This window comes from Melozone crissalis, unplaced genomic scaffold (assembly GCF_028551555.1).
Source record: "Melozone crissalis strain CALT ecotype California unplaced genomic scaffold, PUWL_Pcris_2 ptg000045l_1, whole genome shotgun sequence".
Lineage (NCBI taxonomy): Eukaryota > Metazoa > Chordata > Aves > Passeriformes > Passerellidae > Melozone > Melozone crissalis.
In genome coordinates, this window is record NW_026535823.1 from 21465816 (window position 1) to 21490530 (window position 24715).

Sequence of the window (24715 nt, forward strand, 5' to 3'; positions counted from 1 at the left end):
GAACAATTCCTCTTGTCTGCTTGCTTCTTAAACATATATATTCACATTTTAAAACACCCTGTCACTATATCATCATCCTTAATATTTTCATCTGCAAATTGAAATTATTTTCTCAGCTTGGGGCTATAAGCAGTGAGAAGGTTTGAAAGCTGTGTTGGAAGAAATTGAGCTGATGCAGCATATCCAGTACATAGCAGTGTGACAATCAAGTAGTAATTCTGTGTATTTTATATAGGAGCATAAAAATTTTACCTTGTGCTACATGTAAAAAAAAAAAACAAAAAAACCAAAAAAAAACCAACAAAAAAAAATAAAATAAGAGCATTGCACTAAGCAAAATACATTTGGGGAAATAGCCATATTTGGGTGCTAACAATCCAAGAAATCATTACTGTGTAGTACCTATTTTCTAATAAAAGTACAATTGCAATGGATTGGAAGATGGAAGTGCTGCCCCTGTTGCTGAACCAAAATTTTAACACAGGATGATTGTGTCCCTGTAGCCATCTGCAGGGTACCTGTGAGTCCTTTGGCTTTCCCTCTGCAGGGCTGCAGCAGATGGCTCTTGATGTACAAGTGCCCAAGTACTTGATTTTCTCTGTTCCCAAGAATTCCTGCATAGTCCACTGTTGTTTACCATGTGCTTCAACTCAACACTGCTAATTCTGCAAGCCCCTCCCTTTCTGCCTTCCTCAAAATTTCTCTCCTCTCAAGTATTCATGCTGTTTGAAGTAATTCCAAAAGGTCTGCAGCAAATAAGTGAATTTTGAGAGTTTGTTAGTGTTTACATGCATAATCAAGATATTTAATCATCCTGACACTTTAACTGTATACCTGAAGAAGCTTTTTGAACTCATGTAAAATGGATTCTAGCCCTTTAACTTTAGCCATTCATATAGTTTGCTTCTGCTTTTTATAAGCTTTTCAGCCTCATAAAAGACTAAAATCAGTGGTGTCTCTAAATAGAAGGATAGATTATGCCTAGGTAAAACTTATTTAATGTAATTTCTCTGAATTCATCAAAAGGTTCTGTGTTTTTTTTTTTTTTATTTACGGACTTGTAACATAGTCTCCTCCCCTTACTAAAACCCACGAGTGTTTTTTCATTGTTTGGGGGGGTTTGTTTTTTTTGTTCCTTTTGCAGGTGTTCCTCCACACAAAGCTAACTTCATAGAGGACCTCGTTGTAATGCTACCTCAGAATATATGGGACAATCTGTATAGCAGGTAAGTTTGGAGCTGTAATTGGGAAAAATCCAGTGATAGTTTGAGAGCCAAGCAGCAGCATCAGACTTTAGAATTAGTGGCTCAGGAAAAGACAGCCCTCTGGGCACCCAGCTGAGTGAAGGGGCTGCAAACAGCCAATTTATATCATTTCCTTGTGCAAAGTAAAAGACTGCATAAAGTAGTGTGTTATTGGGTTAGTGCTTCAATATTAAAGCAATAAACATGTATGGTATGTATGAAATAACACAAAGTAGGTCAGCAAAAGTACACTTTGCAGAGGTTTTTTGAAAGAGCTCTCTGTATCAGCTTCCTGTTCTCTTGTTGGCTGCAGACAGCTTTTCTTTTATGTTGGCTTTGAATCCATAGCCTCAGCTGCCAGTACTGCTTCAAAATAACTTATATCTGAGTGTTCTGTGTTACTGCCCCACACTTTAATGTCGGTCAGGTTTGAGTGCTTGCTTACAAAGCAGAAATTCTTACAAGCTATGCCTTATTCCAAAGTAACAAAAAGCTGCAGAAGAGCTTTGCTGATGGCTTTCAACACTCTGTATTCCCCTTGCATGTAATATTTTTAGCTGTTAATTTCCTGCCACCTGAATGATACATCTAAAGGTTTGGGGAGTTTTTTATTGATGTTTTAAAGTTTTGGTGCACACAAGTAAAAAATAAAAACAATGGTATTTGCAGTTTATTTCCCTTTTTCTAGATGTACTGGATTTTTCTTCCATTATCCATTTTGTGTATGTAAAAATAGCCTTCTCAGGAGCAGTGCCCCTGCAGACTTCCATGGATATAATTTCACACAAGAAAAACCTGAGGGAAGGGTCAAGAATAACCTATTAAGAACAAGACTATAAATAAGTTTAGAGGCTGGGGTCAGGGAGGTAGCAAAGCTAATGAGGAGTCTGCAGTGGGATGGAGGAACATGTTTAAGACAGAACTGGCTGGAATTTCCATAGGTTGTTTCTTAGAATAGAATTAGAATCTTCTTTGGTAAAATCACACCTGGTGTATATTGAACAATACTTGCTCACTGACATGTTTAACCATAGCAGCTCCTTCTGAAGTCTGTGATGCAGCTGAGTTTGAGATGGTTTGTACTGGCATGAGGCAGTCAGAACTTGCAAGATGGTCTTAGGATGGAGAACAGAATATTACTAAGAAAATAAACTATGGCTTTTTGGCATCACTGTGACTGGCATGTGTCAGCCTTCTGTTCATACTGACATTTGCCACGTCTGCAGGTGCATGGTCTTTTTACATGATGTTTTCCACAAGGCTGATTGTTTGTACTTTTTCTGCAGATATGGAGGAGGACCAGCTGTTAACCATCTGTATGTTTGTCACACCTGCCAAATAGAGTCTGAAAGAATTGAAAAAAGAAGGAAAAATGAATTGGAAATGTTTATACGGGTAAAACAGTACACATTTATCCATTCTGCTACTGGCCAGCACCTGACATTCATGACTAGACCCAAGGGATTACTAGAATTGCACAAGGGATTCCTGTAACAAATGGACTTCATTAAATGTCTCTATACCTATATACCACCCCACCTCTCTTAATGGCAGCAGTAGTGTTCTTGTGAAATCCCAGATAACTCTTAGGTGAAAATGTACTTAGAGAAAATTTTTCATGTATTTCTTAAATTGCTTTTTTATAGTATGGAAACAGCCATGTGAGCAGTTACACTGCCAGTGCTCTGTTCTGTGCAGCCTGATATGGTTCAAGTGTAATAATACTGTGCCAAGAAAAATGTAATGGAAATCATTAGTTCTAATTTTAAAGAAAAGGCATTAGAAATATAAACAAACATAAGTGATTCAGTGTGAAGTAAATATGTTGGTATTGTCCTGGATCTGTAAAATTAATATCAAGGAGCTGCTATATTTTCCCTGGTTAGAGGATTATGTGCTTGAGTCTGAACAGTAAAATAACTAGAGGTAATGATTTTGATGTTCTTAAACCAAAATGTGTTTTGAAGTTTTCAGTGAAAATAAGTGCAGAGATACTGGAGTTCCATTTCTGCTATCTCAACTCATGAAAGGAAGAAAAATAGAACTGACTCTGTTTTTTCAGTTCTGTTTGTCCTTTAATCACGCTTCAGAGATTCTCATATTTTCCATGTTTTTCTAAAATTTTTAGAAATTTTCATTACTCTGGATTATCATGGGATAGAAATTATTATTCATGACATTGAGTCAACCCCATTTGCTTTAGCAGTCAGTGTCTTCCCAGTAAAAGCAGTAATTATATGTGCACTGTTGTGCAAGTATTGTTACTGGTTAGTACACAGAAAATTCTATTGTTCTCTGTAAAGATGGCTTTAGGGAATGATTGCAACACTTACTCTATATGAAACCTCAAGAAGTTGTGTTGATGCTTTGGGTTTATGACTTCAAAGGGGAAGTGTAGCTGTGTTATTACAGAGCTAAAAAGATAATGGTTTGAAGGTTTAAGTGACTTTTTGCTTGTTTCTTCATAATGTTGTAAAAAGATCTGTAAGTCATGAAAAGTCCCAGTGTGTTAGTTCACTGTGCCTTGCTTGGAATTGCACTGCCATCTGCTCGGAATACTTGAGGAAAAAGAAACACAGATGAATATACAGTTCATCACACAAAGAACTTTTCATAAAATTATGGAAGAAATTTTTCAGAGCACTTTCATTTTACAAAAATAAGATCTCTACCTTTTTTGCTACTTGAAAGTTCAGCCTTCACCGTAATTATCTATTAGTGTTTGATGAGTAAGCACTTGTGCTTAAGAAGAACTTGCTGCTGTTTTTAGGAAATAAAAGTAATCTGTCAACAAAACAGTAAATCGGCTTTTAATATGAAGGCTACCACTGCTTCAGAATCTAATCTCACCTGTTCATTAGGTGTTTACTTTTTTTTATGGTCAGTGATTCTTTAAAATGTTGTTACAGTGTAATGGTATGGTGTTAGCACAGTTCAAAGAATTCAGTAGTTTAAAGAAATGAAAGGGCAGAAAACCAGAGGTTTTTTTTCTCCCTGTAGCTTAATAGAGCATTCCAAGAAGAAGAAGCTCCATCAACGTTTTACTGCATCAGCATGCACTGGTTCAGAGAATGGGAGGGCTTTGTAAAGGGTAAAGATAGTGGTAAGTTGTGCTCCATTTCAAAATCTAGGTAATCTTCTGTTGTATTGTTGTTTGTCCCTGCTTTGGTAGAACACTGTAGGAAGGACAGATAGCAAAGGCAAAGAAAGCTCCTAAACATCTAAGACACAGGTGTTATAGGTTACAATACATCCAGGTTACAGAACATAGTAAAATAATTTACAGCAATGGGACAATGGGATGGTATTGGGAGGAATGTTGCTTGTTTGCAGGATGTTTGCTGTTAGTGACAGCAGGAAAATTGGCTCTAAGTACAGGAGGGAATGGATTTTGTTGTGCAAACTGATGGATGATGCTTTAGCTTCTGGAGGAAAGGTGACCTTGTCAAATGTGAACTCAGATAGCTCAGTAACAACTGTACTGATGTCAGTTTAGCTGACTTCAGATGCCTCTAAAGTTTTAAAATGAAGACTGATAAACTGTTCTACAATCTTATCAGTCTGCTCTGGGACAGCTTTGGTAAGGGTAAGAATTAGGATTAATTTGTGTTTTATGTTGCTTGAAGACTTAACTGTAATCAGGAATGCTTTGGAAAACTTGCACTTAATTAAAATGTGATTAGCTTTTAACAACGTAGAGTGTACTGTTAAACTGTAGAAGAATAAGGAGTAAATAAATGATCTGTTTTTCCTTTCCTTTGCAAATAGAACCTCCAACCTGCTGTTTGTTTTCAGCTCTCCCAATTTTAATAATTTTTCTATTGCACTAGATCCTCCTGGCCCCATTGATAATGCTAAGATTGCAGTGACAAAATGTGGCAATGCTGTGTTAAAACAAGGTAGGTGTCCAATATTGCTGCAGCCTTATGCATTTGCTGGAAGTTTGGGAAATTTATGACTTTTAAAAATTTATTTATTGTTACAATAAAATGAATGGCAATTTCTAATTAATCTGTGTTGTGCCCATTTTTGGGTAACCATTTTATTCTTAAAATGAAGAATTACTATATGCAATAGACTAATCCAAGTGCTGTTGAGAGTGTAGGAGGTGTTTCAAGAGTAACTTGAAAATGGAGAAAGTGTGCTTTGGCTTTGTATCACTTGGTTTGATGGGGGTTTTCTTAACAAAATTGGGAGACTGTTCTATATCTGTATGTAGTTATTTGAATCTTGAAACCTAATTTGAATAGAAAAACATCTCAGAGAGAGAGAAAACCACTCTACATAAAGTCTGTTGCTCATTTTTCTGCAAGTCATTTGATACTGTACATTGCATGTTAGTGAAGTTTTTGCAGATATAGAGATTTCTTCATTAATCTTCACATTTAAGTTCTCAATGTCATTTATTTGGAATTCATAGCTACAGAGGAAAACATTCTTATATGACCTGCTTTAGGAAGTCTTTAGACTTTCTAGGAAGCTTTAAATTCATTGCAGCTCAGCCTAAAAGAAGAATCTGCATCAATAAGATTAACATTTATTTAACTGGATTTTTTCCCAATTTTGCTTAATGCCTCAGCATACACTAGATATACCAATAAACCTACCATAAACCTCACCAACTAAAAACAATGAGTTTTGGGACTCATGAGTTTTTTAGTGCATTTTAATGATTTAATTAATTGAATCAATTTGAAATGTAATTAAATTTGAAGCAAATTGGCCAGTTGTTGGTTTACTTTCAGCTACATTGGTACAAATTAGAGCTTGCGTAGAAATAAAGATGAATAGGATGTAGAAAATCTTTATGATAACTTGTAAGAGGTGGGAATGCCCCTAAATAGGGTCCAGTACTACACATTTCTGTGATCCAGTGCCTGACTGTGCCTGTTCAGTTCAACCTGACTGGCTGCAGTCTGGATGAGTGAGTGAAGATCTACTCCTGTGTCTGCAGAGGTGGAGTTGTTTCTTGAGAGCCTGAATGTAAAAGAGTAGAAGTGAGGCATAACATCATCAGTACTGGCATGGGATCTGCATGGTGACTTCCAGAGGAAGCTTTGCACAGCTGAGTTTGTAGCTAAACAAACATGCAGCTCTTTGTACCCTTCCCCTTTAGAAACTCTAAACATACAAAGCACCACTGCAGCTGGTGATGAGGACAGAGAAGTACAGGAGGTAGGAGGAGAAGTTTGTAGGGCTGACTTCCTTTTTTTAAAGTATGAGGGTGCTGAAACAAGGCTTAACAAGACAAATTAATAATGTCTAATAAGGCTGTCAGGGGAAACTTGCTGTCAAGTAGGGTTTTGATTTGCTAAAAGAAGAGAAGGCGTATTCTGGTAGAGCAGAAATGTGATCTCTCTGTGGGTTAATGTGAGGAAATCATTCAGTATCAGACAGATCCTTGTATTGAAACCTAGAGGGGAGATGTGTTGATGCATCTTGTCTTTGCCACTGGAAAAAGTTGTGGACAGTCAGAAATGCTTGTTGGATGCTGGCTTGAGACAGGAGACAGACCTCTAGCCAGAGCATGGAATCATAAGCAAAGACTTTAATCAGTGAATGAAATCAGGCTGACCCATCAGTGCTACAGGAGCATTGCTGGAGCTCTTATTGTCCTAATAATAGTCCTTTGTCTCTGGGAATTTCACTGTGCTCCTCATACTTTTATTCTTTACTGTCAATATTAATTTCTGTGATGAAGCAAGAATCGAGTCCTTGAACTTTACTGTGTAATTGATGTGATTGATGTCATTATAACAATAAGAGTCATTGTTTCCTGAGTCCCAAGATTTACTACCTGTGAGCTTGATTGGTAGATATTAGATAAGATATTTATAATAGAATTTTCGTATGTTTTCTGCAATTACTGCATAATTTAGAGCAGATAGTTGTAAGAATCAAGAAGTATGAAACTAACACAAAATAGGTAATTTGGTTTGGCAGCTGGTGCAAGATAAAGCAAAACTAAATGTTGTAGTGTTAAATTTGGATCTGAATGCTTACAGTTTAAAATTTAATCTGGATTTTTTTCCTTTTTTTGTCTGTTCTGGACTTAAATCATTAAAGATTTAAATAGTAATTAAGTTTTAAAAATTTTTCAGGTGCAGATTCTGGACAAATATCAGAAGAAACTTGGAATTTTCTTCAGTCAATATATGGTGGAGGTCCAGAGATTATACTCAGACCACCTGTTCCTCCGGTAGAACCTGATATATTGCAAACAGAAGAGAAGATTGAATTAGAAACTCATGGTCTGTAGCTATTGAGGAAAAGATGAACTTGTAAGGAATCCAGCTTCCTTACAAAATGCCCAAAACACATTCCTAAAAGTTTTATTCTCTTATGTCTGTTGGAGGCACAGCTCACTGGGCATTACATTAACTACAGAATAGTAAGTTGAAATATGTATTGCAATTTGTTTAAATAGCGACTGTTTCTCTGTTTTGGAAGGCATGTGGTTTGTACATTTTGGAATGTTTGGTCCATGGGAAAAATGTAATTTCTGAATTTTTTGCTAAGACTCAAAATCCTACTATATCCTTAGACTTGAAAAACAGGGACAAATTTTAGAGATGTTCAGTAACCCTTCTGATTCCTGATTGGGCTTCTGATATCTACAAACTTTTGCCTGTCTTAATTGTACAGTCTTGACAAGCCTAGGTATGTGAGGAGTATATTTTAAATGGACTGAAATCAAACATAAAGAAAAAGGATTTTCATTTCCTAAATGCTCAGGAAAAAATTGTCTTTTACTTTGCACTGTAAGTATATGAAATGGATAGTATATAACATCCAAATACTTATTGTATTTGAGTGGCTCAAACATTAGGGTAGACTGAATAATGGTTTAGTCAGCAAATGTCATAACTTATTACTACTAAATTTTACATCTTCTTATAGTCTTCTGTAACTCTATAAACCTGGCTAGTGTCTTTAATAGTATATGTGGCAAAAAGATTTAGTCTTCTCTAGGGTAACATTTGAGAGCATGAAGTGTGAAATGTAAAATTATTATGGATATGAGTGATATAAATTTCAAAAAATTAAATTGTCTGGTCTCTTGAATTACATTCGTAAGCATTTATATTTGAAGGACTTTATTGTATTGTTAAGAATTTTCATTGGCATGATGACCTTTAATGTCAGAAGCTGGATAAAATGTATATATTGCAAAACTTTATTGAATGATTCATATTGGAATGCAGAATGACACTTGCTCATGTTTTTGCCTGATATTGTTACCAAATAAGCAGCATTATTCAAGACTGGATCAATAAAAAAACCAAAATTAACTGTGGAATAGGTGGGGGGAGCTTTTCTAGATGTTTTTCATTTATTATATAAATACAAAATCCTTTGAAGTAATGCTGTGGTACTGCTCTCACACCCATACAATTATTTTTTGACCATTTTAAGTTTAGACAATGATGTTGACAGTTCTAGTTCCAAAGCAAGAAAATGCTGACATAACCTTGCTCTGAATAATTTTATATGTAGTTTAAAAACATACTGGTTTGTAGGACTTCATGCTATTCTAGTTCAAAAGCCATCTATAACAGCCCTAGAGAGAATATCCTCTAACAGTAAGTATTTGTAAATGTGATTTGATGTTAGTAGATAAAGCAACTTGAAGCTAATATCACATTAGCCCTGTAAAGCATCAAGTACTTACTGCTGACTTGTGTTACTGATTAAGGTAAAGTTAACTTGCTTATGGACAGACATTAATAACTTGCTGATGTTGGCCTGTGAGCTACTGTCTGACTGTCTGATTTCAAGTCTTTTTTTTCCTTTTTTTTTTTTTTTTTGCTAAATTCTTTGATTTAAGGTTCTTTAACATACTAAAGATAAAGACCAATGAATAGAAGAATTTTACCTACACAACGTTCTAAATTGCAAACTCGGGAACTATTTCTCTGGTTAAAGCACAGTAGAGTGATCAAGTTTACAAATTTATTCAGTGTTTTCATTAATAGTGGATGGTAGAACAGACTGGCCTTGTAAAATTTGTAAGGGAAAAATGGATTGAGTGTTAGGGGCATCAGCTTGTCAGGGAATGAAGCAGTTCTGTGCTGAGTGTTCTGAACATTACAGCAGATCAGACTAAGACTTAAGACCCAGTGATACCAAAACAAAACCTGTTCTGGGTAATAGTAACAAAAGCATCAGATGTGAGGCACAGGAGGTAATTATTCTGCTCTACTTGGTGCTGTGCTTGGTTTGAGATCTCATCTGTACTGTTCCCAGTTTTGAATGTTACATGATGATAAATACAAGTTGAGATTATTTAAGGGAAAAGCAACAAGACTCAGTGTTGAAAAAGTCGTTTTCTCCCTTAAAAGAATGCTGAAAATGCAAAACTTCCAATGTGTAAATAATTGCTGGTTAATACTGAACAGTTTTTTTCTGAGATAAGCAAAGATATTTGCCTTGACTTGAGCAGTGGGGACGTGTGCTGGGTTTAGGAAGCTGATTTCAGGAATCTGGGAGTCTTCTAGTTGGTCTTTGCTTCTGGGTGTCTGACCATAGTCAAACATAATCTCTTGATTAGTAAGGAGACTCTTTACAGCAGCAAGTTTGTGAAATGCCTTTACAATGGAAGAAGGCATCTCCCCACTGGAACTCTGTCATACTTAAAAAAAACCCAAACCCCTCTGTTTGCAGAGATAAATAGATGTGTTTTAAGACTGTTCCAAAGGGATGACTGTCTTGCTTTCAGCCCTTTGAGAGCTCTACAAGGGGTATTATGTAACAGAAATGGAAGTAGTCTTTTCAAGGAAGGCAGTGTGGGAGAACTCCAGATGGATGGTCTGTGTATGCTGCACGGAAGGCAATAATTCAGAGTAGGTAAAGGAGAGGCCTTTCCTGGGAAAAGCTGTCATGATTCGTAGCAAAGAAAGAATGCATCTCAGGAAGGGCCTGTGGAAATTATTTTTTTTTCCATAAGCCTTTCACCAGACTATTTGGATTCTTTGTTCATTTGTTTCAAGTTGAGGAAACACAGCAATGTGTTTGTGTGCCAGAGAAACTGTCACTTCAAGAAGGGAAAAATCCAGTGGACTCCTTGTTGTAGGCCTGGAAATCTAGATATGAGCTGTTAGAAGCCTGCAGTTCAGACTGGTAACTTGAATCCTCTCTTCTGGGGAAAACTGTGGTGGCTGTCAGGGACTTAGCAGCTCAAAGCTTGATTTCTCTAAATTTCTGAAGGTTTTTTGCAATCAATATAACTAATTGTTCATCTGAAAACCTAACATTGAGGAGACTGCCTCAGATACTGTGTAATGTAGCTGAACAGTGTAATTGGAGGGAAAAAGAATAGCAGAAGAGCTGAATTACTCAGTAGTAAAGTAAGGCAGTTTTGTAATGTGTTTCAAAGGTGAGAGCTAAGTAGTCTGGCTGCTGAATGATTAAACTGAGGAGTCCAGAAAGGTGTTTCTGCAGGGATCATCCAGGTTGGTCCTGTGTATAGGGATACACATATATTTAGGTCTGTTAATATAATTATATTTTACATACATATATAAAAGTTAGGTGTATGTATGTGTATATAAATATGTATATAAAAATGCACAACATCTACTTCTCCAGTATCTTAATTGAACTAGAGTCACTACAATCATTCTTTTGGGGTTTATGCTGGAATAGTGACCTCGAGTAGCTACATTTGATAAAGGTTGTTTGGTTTACACTCAGTTCACTGCTGTAGTGGATGTCAGCCCTCCCATCAGTAATGGCTTGTTTCAAGAGAAGATAAAAAAGCATAAAGTGTTGGAAAAAGTGTTTGGCTGTATTATAATGTGGTTGAAGAGGTTTTCATTTGTGAAGCAAAAGTTCAATATGCCCACAGTTTAATAGTCCTGAATTTTTCTTATGAAATCTAATGTAATTTGATATGCTATGCTAATGCATTATTTAAGAATTCTTCTCAGATTCAGAACTTACATAGTGACTGGGTTTTTCCAGCACTATACATCCTACTTTTCCTAAAGCAGAAGGCATTTATTTTTGATGATACTGCTAACATTTGACTTTTTTTTTTCTTTTAGTACCCCATTACTCATAATATAAGTTCATTTGGAAAAGCAAGCCTGGGATTTGTAAATTTTATTGAAAAACTTAGATGTTATGTGCTTAAAAGGGACCAAGTGCTTTCTTCATATTTGCCATACAACTGTTTTATACTGAACTAAGAAAATTCTATGTAGTTTATTCCTTTTGAATTCCCTATATACATCTGGCTTAGTGCAGTCTAAGCAGTTTTCTCACTGAAAACCTTTCAGTCTTCATTTTGCCCAGGAAATGAGTAAAACAACTAGGCTTTCTCATTCTTCCTAACAGATGGCTTTTCTGGCTTCCCTCTATACTTAAGCCATCCAGAGCTGACAGTTAATAGCAGGAAGCAAAATGAGACTTCTGGGTTTCTGAAGTGTCACAGAGAAAGCCAAACCACTTTTAGTGTTAATTCACAGAAATTAATCCAGTTACAAACAAACTTGGTTTATATTAGCCTTCAGAATCTTAGGAGATTAGAAAATAGCCTTGTTCAGTAAAATTTTAGAAGTGCTATTCTCACTAACAATGAAAGCTGTAACTTGTTTTCTTGAATATGTTCTAGTATATAAATATTACATATATATCTCTGTTTAAAGCATATGTCTTGTCTTAGGGTAAGCTTCAGGCTAGCTTTAAGCCATTCAACAAGGTGACAAGTCTGCTTCTCCATAGAAACCAGTGAACACTGCCACAGCAAGATAAAATGTGCTTATACATCTCATGGTACACATTTGCTTACAATGGCAGAGTCATGGTTTTTGCAGAAAGTTGGAATTATTTATTCTATCTCAGAACTTTTCTCTTTTCTGTGTGTCAGCTCAGACATGCAGCTAGAAAAAGAAAGTCCATTTGAGAGAAACACATCACTGAAGTGTCCAGTAGGTTTTCTGCACCTGGACTGATAGAGGTACAACATGCAAAGTCACTCGATGGCAAGTTTCCCACATAGGTTGCACATGGGTGTATGTGTGGGCTTTAAAAAATGCAGTAAGAACTTGATCTCTGAAATAGGATGTTGATCAGATGAATAAGCAAGTAAATTCATTCTCTGTTCTGACTTGTTCAAGATTGAGTTGATTAGCTAAAACTTCAAGTTCTGATTGTTGAATGGACATGTAAAAATACAGCTGGCACTTGACTGGCTGATTTATATACAAGTATAAAATGAACCATCAGTAAAGGTAAAGCTGGCATACTAGGAATACACTGGTTTGTTATGCAGTTTTGAGATGCGTTTATGCAATGGTAGTGAATCTTAGAGCACATTTCTTCCTAGTCATTGGGAGCATGGGAGGTACAAAAGTAAAGGAGTCATCATCCACAAAATATTTTCATAACACAAATCAAGTTGAGAAGATTTCATTTCCAGATATGTTCCTCCTTCCTCAGTTGGAGATCACAAACAATTTATTATACATAAAAAAATTTCGTAAGATCTGGTTTTGGAATAACTTAGCACATGAGAAAGTAAATCTAAAAGTACTTTTTTGAGAAGAACAAAGAGGGCAGAAGAGAGGAGGCATTTGATTCATAGGTGTAGGAAAAAAGCTTAGGATAAATTGTCAGCTGCCAGAAATGAAAAATAACAATTTTTGTTTCATATCTCACAGGATACAGCCAAGAGCTTTTCATGTTTATTGTTCATGAATAGTTTTGCTCAGAAATTAGTATTTTTCTAGGTGACTAATTTTTTTCTGTCTGGTGTGTTTAACATTAAACATGCTAAACATTATAAAAAAAGATGTCCTGGTTACCATGGGGATACACTGGGGTTTTTTTTCCCCACCTCCCCTGGGTGTCTGTTAAAATGCCAAACCCAAATGAACATTGCAGCACTTGCTCACACTGTGAATTCATGTTTGTTTCCACCACTGCACACTGTGTCTCTTTAGCACCAGAAGTAAGGTTTCTCTGAGATTTTCATTTATAACAAAAGAAATGCACTCATGCATGCCAAAGTGCTAATGAACTGGCAGCTACTAATTCACTTAGTATTTTCAATTTAGTGTTTCATGTACTACCAAGGTTTACAATTTAACTGTAGAGGCAAGAAATAAAACATGTATTAGCTATGAACTCTGAGTGCCCTGTCTTCTGAATGAATTTTTAGTAAGGGAAATATGCTCTCTTTTACCTCATTTCCTTGTAGTATAATTAATTTGCTGTCCAACCAAGCAGGGTAGTGGAGATAATCTGTCTTTTGAACTTATCAGTAGCAATCTGAGCTTCATCTGTGACCTTACCTTGGCAGAGACTGGTCTTCCTAAGCTCTTTCTGTAGGTGTTGGAAAAGGCTCAGGTGATAGAGGCAGTCTCTGTGCTTCTGCTCTGCTTTTAAGTTAAATCTGAAAAGGGTCTGCTGTCATTCTGGATTTGAGCCCTGAACAGGAATCTCTTAAACTGTCAGTGGTGCTGGTGTTCACTCCTATGTGATGGCAATTTGTTTGAAATATTATTTAAATCTTTCACATGCTGTATGAGAGGGCCCAATTCACAAGCTTGTCACTGAAAAGCTTTTCTGTTTGGAGGAAATGGGCCTAAAGGCTAGGCAGAAGTGTGCCAGGTTTATTTATTTATTTTTTTATTTTATTTAGACACCTCTATCTTACTTGAAAACTGCTAATTTGTTTTTCTGACATTGAACACTCTACATACTGTTTAGACTAACAACAGAGCACTTTATTGTGTTGTAAGACCTGAAGGAATATTAAGGTAGTGAAAATAGTAACAGGCATCTTCTGTGACCTGATGCACCTTCATGTAGGTTATGCATAATTCAAAACATTAATGCAGAGCCACTATTACCTGAGAGTGCTCCCAAACATGTAACAAAGGGATGTTTCTGAAGGAGACAGGAAAGATAAAAGGGATTGTTTGGACAGGAGTTGATAACATCTGTAAGGACTAAAACTCCCTGACAAAACTCACTCCGAGTCTGTGTTGATGGGGATGCTCCAGGGAGGTAAATGGAGGTGATGTGGGCTTCAGGCAAAACCACTGTGCCTGTGCAGGTCCAGCTCACCCTCTCATCCTGTTTAGTCAAAACTTCCCTGATTCACACAGGTAAAATGTCCCAGAACACGGAACTCTCTGGATTGTTGTTTTCTTGAAGCCCAAGTCACATTTCAGACACTACAATAATAACATGCTCGAAGAAACTGCAGTGAAGCAAATTAGAAAAGATACAGTTGGTTGAAAAAGGTAGCAATATTTCTGTTTTGAAATACAAAAACCCACTCTTGAGTAGTAAAAACTAAGAAGAATAATACATTCTGAAAAACAAAGATCTTCCTTTTGGTGTGCAGCTTTTATGTTTATTGGGTTGCAATCTAGAATGTTTTTTTAATAATGCACTACAATCTTGCTGTCATTTCATATCAACCTGACATTTCTACTGAAATTAGAAAAAGCCATTTAAATGGGAATACCTCATATGTGAGGGGTATTTATGCATAGTACTCAATATAGTCTAATGAATTCAATTATTAAAAACAAGTATCAGATTACTTCACTGCAGCTTCTTAGACCAATTTGAATTAGATTGGCTCTACTTTAAATATACAGACAGAAAATGTGAATAATAACTTCCAAAATTCAATTAACTTCTGTGATTGGTAACTTCCTTTTTCAACATGGAATATGACTAATTTCAGTAACTAAAGTAAAATCTGCAATAATCTGTGTGGGTTGCAAGACTCGTGAATTGTCTAATGTACTTACCCTTTATCAGTGACTGGAGATACTTCTCTTTAATGAAGGGCTGAAATTTTATTTCCCCCTACCTTGTTCCTACCCCCCCCCCCCCCAAAAAAGGCATAAAACCCAGGCATTCCACACTTCAATGCATCAGTAGAGTATGTCTTCAGGCAGAATAGTTCTTAAAGGTTAGACACAAACCAGAATTGTTTCTCTAAAGGATTTTGCTTCGTGTAAAACCAGTGGGAACATTTCACTGAGGGCAATCTAGCCTTTCTCATATTTATTCTTTATATATGGCAGCTTTAACGGGGAAAAAAAAATCAGAATGTGGAGGTCTCCAGGGAATAGAGCAGGCAGAACTGAGCAAAACAGAGGACCTATAACAATATTACATGATTGTGTAAGGATGTCATGTATTCAAGCAGAAAATTGTTTAAACTCTGTTAATTTTTTTTGTTTCCTTTTGTCTCAACAAAAACTATCCTTCAATAACTTTATCTTCTGTAACTATCTACAAGAATGCAAGTACTTTTTCTTCTCTTTCTCCAAAGTGCCACCCCTAAAGTACCTACAGACAAAATTATTGAGGTGATGAAGTAATTAATGCAGAGGTATCCAAGTGTTGTGCTGAGCCAGCTCTCATCCAGTCCAGGATGCTTTATTAGGTTTGGGCCATGGAAGCTGACCCAACAGAACCTAATCTGGTTTTAGGAAAATTCTCACTGTCCAAGTGAGATGAAATAAGCCTCTGGAGCTGAATTGAGCCATAATCTCCCTTGTCCTGTGTGCCCTCTTGAAGAGCCAGCGTAGAGGCAGAGCTGTAGCCAAGGACATAAACCCCGATGAAGCAGAGCTGGGGCAGGAACCAGTAATAGCTTGTTAATGCTCTTTGGAGGGCACGGGGGAAAGAGCAGAGCAGCTGTCAGAACTAACCTAGATGTCCTTAGGCTCAGCTTCTCCATTGTACTGAGTTCCAACGAGTGGGTTTCATTAATCTTGTCAGGAAAAAAAAAATCACATATTATTTGCTCTAATAATAGGAGAAGCAATTAAGCAATTTCAGGGATTGAGATGGGTGGGAACAGTGATGTTGCTGCTGAAAGCAGGAGCTGTGTCACAGCTTCAACAAAGCTGGAACTTGTAATGTTGGCAACTCTCCATGCACAAACGTGAGCTGAGGCATCCCACAAACACGGAGGGATATAAAGCTTCTGCTCTTGTAGAAAATGCTTCTTTGGGAGGGGTCTGATCTACTAATTTATAGCTTGTCCCATTGTAACTTGATGAAAAGTTGTCATTAACACCATTATCCCCTGATCAGAATAGGGGGTGGTTTTGTTCTGGTTTGGGTTTTGTGGTTTGGGGTTTTTTTTTCCCACTACCAACATCGATGAAGCCTGAGAATTTGTTATTGCCTTATAAATGAGTAATATGTAAGGCTGTCCATAATAAATGCAGTACCAGTTACTGGTACAAGATAGATGCTGTAGCACAGAGGAAGCTGCAGCCACAAGAACTGGAGAGGTGACATAGTTTGGGTAGAGTATATGAGGAACAAGGGACACCAACTGGGAGTGAAAATGTGTTGGAGAAAGCCGTGTGGTGCTGCTAGGCAGGAGTATGTTCCTTTACACTTAGGAATTATTTCAGAGCTGCTATAGGATACTGAAGGGAAGGGGCTGCAGGGTAGCACGAGTGGGTGAAAAAGATTTTGAACTGTGAGGACATCCCAGAAGATGTAGAGCCTCAGGCAGCTTCAAACAAAGCAGGTTTCTCCAGGTTTTAATGTAAATTCTTTTGGGTGGAGGTGTTAGTGAACCAGATCTCAGGCATTTCTACACATGGGCTGCTTTCTCTTCTTTGCATATTGTTAATTTTCCTCTGGAAGGTTAACAGAGCCAAACTACACAGTAGGTACACAATGGCTGGATTAAATCCAGGGAAAAGCAGGGAGGGTGCAGAGGTGGGGCAAGAGCCTGAGGAGTATCCCTTTCATTAGCAGGAGCCATGACCTCAAACATCCACCATTAGCAGGTTAGCAGGTCTTTGTTAACCTTCCATCCCTAGGCATCCCTGTTTCTTAGGCAAGATGGCAGAACCCAATATTTAAGTGTGAATTGAAGGCAAATCCTGGTGTAGTTTGTAGAAGGCAAAACCGGGTGTGGTTATAGTCGGACTGGTTTAATCCTATTGCCAGAAAGCTACTGGTGCCAAAGGAGGATTGCCTGGTTCCTTGCCTTTACTGGCAGCATTCCCTCCCCCGTCTCTCATGCTGGCTCTTGTCACCCCTGTGGTGTGCAGTTTAATTTCTAGATGAAAACGAACACACCAGAAACAGGAACAGATTCTTGGTGGTCTAGGAATTCCAGCTGGTTTAGCGTGTGTGTAGGTGAGCAGCAGGGTGGGCAGTAGGAAAGACTGTGGGGCAGGGATGGGGAAGTGCTGCCTCGCGTGTCAGCAGCCCCTGGAGTCCGTCAGGTCTGCTGCTCAACTGCGTCTTTGCAGGGCCACGGGAATCTGAAAAAAACCCCACCATCAAAACACCCCATCGATTTTGCTGAGAAGCAGCTGAGCAGAAGCCTCAGTGCTCCTGTGGAAGCACTAAGGCTTGTCTGCAATGCAATAATATCCTCAGCCATTGCAGCTGTTCAGCTAAGTGAGCATATTTCTAAATGGATTGCGAGGCAGAGCGCTTTAGTGCACACAGGTGCTCCTGCAGTAATGAGAGCACCGCTCCTGTCGGGCACACGCACAGCAGGGCTGCGAGAGAGCAGCACAGAATCGAGGGAAAATTCCCTCTCTCTCTCTCTCTCTCTCTCGTGGGATTTCTGTTGGTTTGAATTTGATCACAGAAGACTTCCAAGTCAGCAAGATGTAGGGAAAAGTGAGAACTGCTTGGGAGGGTGGAAAAAGCTGCTGAGGTTTTTCTGCAGACTTTGCAGAAGGAATGTCTGTATGACTAGACTTGCAATTTGGATAATTGGGATTTTATTAAATGTGCTTTTTTTACAAAAGTATCTATCACTTGAATACAGTCACTAGCTACCTTTAAAAGCAATTGAAAATATTCCTCAATACTTAACTCTGTTACAGACAACTCTTTTACCTAAGGATTTTCCAATAATCTAGAAATGTTATTATTAAGAGAAAAGTTTTTGAATTTCATTAGCATTTAACAGAAAACGTGAGTATCTGTGTTTCTTGTCTACACAAAACTCTTCCAAATGCATTTTAACTGTGGTGTTTCAGGAAAAAAGCAATGAGAAGTTCAAGAATAGTCAGAGACAGACAGTAGTTTTGTTGTCTCTGTAGGAGTACAGGTAAATGATGTATTAGAGCAGGCTGTGGGCGGTAGGCAGTAGTAACTCTTGGTGATCGCACACCGGTGGGCTGAGAACCAAGCAGCACTCGATTAATATTTAGTCATAATCCAGAGGGCTGGAGTACCCCACGGAGCCTGTTCTTGCGGCACAGCTTGAGCTCAGTCGGGACACCGTGGTGGAAATTATTCCGGAGCTGCGAACCGAGCAGCCCCGCTTTGGGGGCACGAAGCTGGCACTGGGAGAAGGATCACCTCCAGCGAGCCAGAGCTGCCCCCGAGCCGCGCTCCGCGTCCCGGCAGCCCTGGAGCGTTCCCGCGCTGCCGGCGGCAGTGCCGGGGCGCCCGGAGCCGCCCGCCGTCCCGCTGCCGCCGCCCGCGCGGGCGGAGCTGTCCCCGTCCCTCGAGGCGCCCCGGCACACAGACAGACAGACAGACAGACAGACAGACAGACAGACTGACACCTGCCCGGCCGCGCCGCGCTCCCGGCCCGCGCCGCCGCCGCGCTCCGCCGGCAGGGGGAGCTGCAGGGAGCGGGTCCCGCCGCAGCGCGGGGGGGAGGGGAAGGAAGCGGAAGGAGCCGCCGCCGCGCTGAGGGGAGCAGGCGCTGTGCGGAGCCGCCGCCTGGTGCGGGCGGCACGGAGGGAGCGAGCGGGGCTGCGCGGCCCGGCCGCGCCGAGGAGCGGGCGCCAGGTGAGGGCCCGGTCCGGCCCCGGGGGAAGGGGCGGGGGGGGGCCCGGGCGGCGGCGAGTTCGGAACCCGCGCGGGGAGGGGGAAGGAGGAGGAGGGAGCGAGCGGGGGAAGTCCCCACGTGACCAGCGCGTGCGGGGAGGAGGTGGCGGCTCGCGCGCCCCGTTCGAATCAGCTGGCCCGCGGTGGCGCCTCCTGCGCGTGCGCGGTGGCCCCGCCTCCCCCTCGGCTTTACGTGTGCGCGCGCCCGGCGCGGCGGCCCCGGGGCACGTGCGCGGCGGCGCGGCCGCCATGTTGTGTCTGAGCCGCGCGCGGGCACGGTGCGCGCGGGGCGGGAGGCGGAGGCGGGGGCAGGGGCGGGCGGGGAAGGAAGGCAGGCGGGAAGTCTCGCGAGGTCGCGCGGCTCCCGCGGGAGCGGGCCGGGTGCGGGATGGCGGCGGCGCTGGGCGCGCTGGGTAATGGTACCGGGCCGGGGGCGGGACCGGGACCCGCCGCCCCTCCCGCCGCGGAACGGGCGCTCGGGAGCGGGCGGGGCGCGCGCCCCGGGGAGCCCCACTGGCTCCGCGCCGCCGCCTCCTCCCCCCGCCCCGGCCCTGCCCCGCCTCACCTCACATCACCCCGTGCCTGCTCCGCGGCCGCCCCCCTTCCCTCCCCCGCCTCGGGCTCTCTCCCGTCCCGCCGCTTCCCCCGCGCTGCTCCGTCCCCGAGGTCCGCCAGCCGCGGGTCCCACAGAGCCCCTCGGGTCTCCCCCGCCGTGCCACCCCCGCAGGGGCTGTCCCCGAGCTCCCCGCGCTGCCCCGGCCGTGCCCGATCCTGACTGCCGGGGCTGTGCCCCCGCAGCCCCTGTTCACAGCCGGGGCTCCCGGGCCCTTCCTCGGCCACCCCGCGGCCCCGGGCCCCCGGCGGTGTCCCGCCGGCTCGGCCTGCCCTGCGCCCCTGCCCCGCAGCCGTGCCCTGCAGCCCCTGCCCCGGCTGCGCCCCCCAGCCCCTGCTCTGCGTCCCTGCCCCGCGTCCCTGCCCCGGCTGTGCCCTCGCTCCCGGCCGGGTTCTCCCGGGCAGCCCAAGCGGTTCCTGCCCCGCAGGGACACGGGCGCTCATGGTTGAGGACGCAGAGCTCTGAAAGAGAGCTCTTGAACATCCCGAGTCTGCTCTAGATGGAGGCTTTGATTTATGTCCCGTTACAGCACAAACTTGTAACATGCAGTTCTGTTTTCCTTGTGTTTAGAAAAATTATTCCAGTCGTATCCAAGTGTCCCAGCTCAGCATTATTCCCTTTGTCTCCTAATCCTGATCTCTTTTAAGGGAGAACATATGGTTCTTCTTCTTCCTTATGGTGTTTTGTATTCTATCCTTGTTTTTATCCAATAACGTTGGCAGGTTTTGTAGTCTTGGAGTATTTTGCTAATCTGGTTCTAGGCTAACACATAACGCAGGCTAAATTTTTTTAAAGGATATGTTTTTGAGGCTTTGATGCTTCAAATTTTATTTTGTGAATTTGTTTCCAGTTATTAAAAAAACTAGTAGTTCTTCCATGGTTGTACATATATTTGCATGTTTCCATTGATATTGTCATTATACTGTACTAATCACTACATAGTGATTGTTTACTGAGGCTTTTAAGTGAAGCTCTACGTGTACCCTGTATTTACATTAAATACTGACTTGTGCAACCTCTTAAGAACATGCTTTTTGGGTGTATTTCTAACTTGTGGTTGGATACTAGCTTCCCGTGCTAGCTGCTCCAAGGATTGATCATTACCAGGCACTGGTAGGTTTGGGCTTAGGAAAATTTGATTCTTTACATAAGCAAGTGTAACTTCTGAGAAAAGAAGTTGACAAGGTGCTGTTGTAGTTTGTTTTCAAGCATCTTTTAATCTTACTGTACTGTCTTTTGCATTAATAGTAGTAATACTTGCTTAATCAGAAGTGGAAAAATCATGGTATGTGTTAAACAGCAGCAGAGAAAAATGCATCTCTCTAAAGAGTATGTGGGAAAAATGTTCAAAAAAAGCCCTGTCATCTGAAAATTGTCACTCAAGTGAGGAAACTTCCCATTACCTTAGAAGGGCTTAGCAGTTAAGTCAGCTTGACATGTGACTTCTATCAAGTCATTAAGAACCTAAGCAACTTTGGTTTCAGGCTTTTTCCAGCACTGTCAGGTTTATTCCACAGAAAAATTCTATGCTTTGAATGTACAGGCTCGAATTTAAAGGCTTTTTGTGAGGAGTGTTATGCAGTGCAGCCGTGTGTGTCAGTAAGGAGCAGCAGTGAATGACCTTACATTGAAATACTGCTGATCATTTCTGTTTCTGGTGTTTAGTCTGTCATAGGTAGTTGTTGCAATTCTCAGTTGTACCACTGCTAAGTGAAATGATTGTTCCTTTGCCTTGCATACTCCAAGTGTATCATTGCTAAGTGAGAGGCTGTATTAAATAGCTTCATTATTGAGGTATTTAGTGATGGAGCTCAATCATGTGTCTTGTCTCATCACTTTTAACATTTCTGGAAAAAGAGAAATAGCAAATGGGATTCTTTGCCTTGATGTTATTATGGATTTAATGTGCAAAAATAATGAGATCTTTATTTCACAGAATTTGGGAATGTGTCCTAATAAGGGCTTTTGTTCTACAGCTGAGCAGCATGTGACTGCTCTGATGTTTATCAGTGTTTCTAACATACTTGTGTGGTGAGATTACATAGTGAGATATGCTGTCCTTAGTCTCCTACAGAATGAAGGCTTTATACTCCCAGCATTTCCAGGAGATTAAAGTTATTGTGGGGTTTTTTTGGTTGGTTGTTTGGGTTTTTTGGTCCATTTTTCTGTGACTGGTTCTTCCAGATCATTTTAGGTACTTAGGTTGACTTCTGATCAATAATAGTTGTGTGGTCGATACAAAGTGGAAAGACTTATACTCTGCACTTTTACCATAAGGGAGATAAGAAATGTGTTTCTTAACATTTCTAAAAGTACTGGGGAAGCTGGAACAGAAGTCTTTGCAGTCTGCCCTGCTTCCAGTTGTGCTTTTTTTCTTGTTTTGTTTTGGTTTTTTTTTCTTCTTTTAAATTATCTTTCACGTTTCCCAACCCCTCTTTAAGATGTCTAGGACTAATCTATTGAGGTTTGCTTTGTTTTGGTTTTCCCAAAGTCTTTGCATTGTGTGGGAACTGATGATTTAGGTCTCTCTGGTCATAAGGAACCAAATTTGCAAGAGAGAATTTATTCATCAAGTATTTGGCACTTGCATCCATATATAGAGATTGCACTCACAGTTCTAGAAATGCAGTACTGTAGGACCTATTGTTCCCTTTCTCTCAGGTTGGATTAAAACAAATTTTATTATTCCAGACAGATATTTGTAGACCTTGTCCTTAAAAACCTTGAAGAAGAAAAATTCTGTCGATTCTGTAGGCGTGAGTGAAGTTGCAGAAACTGAGAAACTTTCTCACATGTAGTAAGGCTTTTTTTTTTAAGTTTCCAAATTAAGTGTTCTTTGCTGTAAGTCATGCTGCTGCTGATAAGAATTTGCTCCTGGTAAGTTTTACTCTAACACTTAAGGGTATATTGTTCCAGTTTTAAGAACACTGTAAACATGGGTTGTGGTTGAAAAACTGCTGTGGTTGTAAAAGAACCATGGTAGTTGCAGTTTTCTGAAAACCTTCCTTCTGTTTGAGTAGCTCTAAAAGAGACTTCAGAAGTGCAGAGCTGAACATTGAATGGTGTGTTCTTATTGGACACTTGTGTTCCAAACAAAAAGACTTTTAAAAATATCCCCTTATGGAGTGCAGCTTTGTAATCAAAATACTTAGGGTTTGTAGGTTGATTTATATGGCTTGTGTTCAAAATTTGAGTATTAGTTAACAGTTTGCATTTAATTGCTTTCCCTTATGCAGGCAATTGATTGTATCTTCTGTCCAAAAGCTTAGTAGCTTAACTTACAATAACTGTTCTTTAGAGTTACCTCAGTGTTTTGATGCTTATAATGAATTCAGTGAAACACAGACACACATAAAGCTCAGTGAGTCCAATCCCTGCCCTTGGAAGCACCCTGGGATCCTTCCCTCTGATGGCAGAGCTCCTCCTTGTGTTGCTTGTTTCAGCAGCTCCATCCCTCACCCCATGGTAAAGTTTTACCTGATGCTGAATTTCAGTATTTTTGCTTTGCATACAGCTCACTGCTTTGTCTCTTGTTGCTTCAGAAAAGAGTTGATTCTCCTTGTAGCAGTGGTTTGGATTGCTGTTTACTGCTCTCCAGTTTTTCTGGTCTTTTGAACCTCATCACAGGACAAAGGAATGTGAATGTGGGCAAGATAGACAATTTGATTGTCCAAGATTTTAAAGATGTTGCTAGTAGTTCAGGTTTAAATACAGTATTTAAACACAAATATTAGGTTTTTTGGGGGGTGTATATGTCCTGGCAAAGTATCAGTAAGAAGTGTAAAAGCTCATCTTTGTATGTTAGGAGCAGAGAAGTGGGAATATTCTCTTGTCATGAGAAGTAGCTGATTTTTTTTGCCTAAGAAGGATGATTCTGATTTTGTTTAAAACACTTCAGTTAGAAAATTTGAAAGTCAGAGAGGAAGGGAGTGTTCCTGAGAGTCTACCTCTTGGTACAAAAATGGTAACATCCTGCTTTTTGTTGATATTTTAGTTTTATTAGCATATATATATGTCCATGAGAGCTGAATTTTTCAGAGCTAGTAGTGCAGGGGTTTTTTGTGTGAACTGAAGAATCTCTAGCTTAGGCAGGAAAAACAGGGAGCCCAAATTGCAGATTGGAGAAGCTATGCAACTGGGTTACTGTGCCACACAGAAGTGAATTAAAGAGGGAGGAGAGTGACAGAGCCTCCTGTGTATGTTTGTGTTTGAAACATGCTCTGCCTGTGCAGTGGTGTTGAAGTTAGGAATGTTATCTCCACAGCCAAGGAATCTGAAACACCAAAGATAGATACTGTCAGAGGAGTTCTGCCATGCTGCTTAATTGCTTATTAAATAAATGTTTTAAGAACATTGCAGATTGAAGGCATGGGTGTGTCTTTTGCAGTTGTATTTTGTGAATTTACTCCTGGTTATTTTTTTGTTTTGTGGCCTGGGTGATAGAACAAAGCAGATTTACTAATTGCCTGGGGAGGACAAATCTGGGAGTGAATGTAAGCATTGGTGTGAAATAGTCTTGGAAAACTGGATCAATGACCTGAACTGTATGGGATGCAGTTCAGTAAAGAGAAACACAAACCAGTACCTTTGGCTAGAAATAGTAAATTTAAGAAACACTTGGCTGGGCAACAGTTCTGTAAATAAGCAGCTGTATCACAAAATGAACACAGTGGAGTTGTGACAATTCTGTGAAAACCAGGATCCCAGTGGGATTTATGAACCAGGATCCCAGTGGGATTTATAACAGGATTGTTGCATGTGAGAGGGAAGTTGCTCTGCAGCCTCAGTGTAAGGCCTCAGATAATGCAGTGTCTCTGCTCTTGGTGCTCTGCTTCCAACAGATTTGGACCAGCTGAGAGTATTTATAGAAGAGTTGCAATAATGACCTTTGAGAAAGGACTGAAAGAATTGGACTTGTTTAGTCTTTAGCAGAGATGGAGAGACATAATAATAGGCTTCAAATGTGGTAACAAAGTTTGCAGCACAGAATAATGTAATAAACTGTTCTCTCTAGGTGGGAGAAGAAATAATAGTCCTGAGGAGCATTAAAAGAGAT

The 24715-nt window shown here is 40.4% G+C and overlaps 2 protein-coding genes across 5 annotated transcripts in view; both read left to right on the top strand.

Moving 5' to 3' along the window:
* The window catches only part of USP33 (ubiquitin specific peptidase 33), a 35608-nt gene extending 27064 nt beyond the window's left edge, over positions 1–8544 (top strand). For both annotated transcript variants that reach the window (XM_054285750.1, XM_054285751.1), the window contains exons 20-24: positions 1145–1226; positions 2531–2639; positions 4245–4347; positions 5075–5143; positions 7346–8544. In XM_054285750.1, coding sequence (XP_054141725.1) covers positions 1145–1226; positions 2531–2639; positions 4245–4347; positions 5075–5143; positions 7346–7503 — 521 coding nt within the window. In that variant the 3' untranslated portion in view covers positions 7504–8544. The remainder of the gene's footprint in view (positions 1–1144; positions 1227–2530; positions 2640–4244; positions 4348–5074; positions 5144–7345) is intronic.
* Positions 8545–18916: 10372 nt separating this feature from the next.
* The window catches only part of ZZZ3 (zinc finger ZZ-type containing 3), a 55535-nt gene continuing 49736 nt past the window's right edge, over positions 18917–24715 (top strand). For 2 of the 3 annotated variants that reach the window (XM_054286247.1, XM_054286250.1), the window contains exon 1: positions 19378–19459. The gene's annotated coding sequence lies outside the window, so the exon portion shown is untranslated. Of the gene's footprint in view, positions 19008–19377; positions 19460–24715 lie in introns of those variants that run through there. The other variant, XM_054286248.1, reaches the window with a different exon arrangement.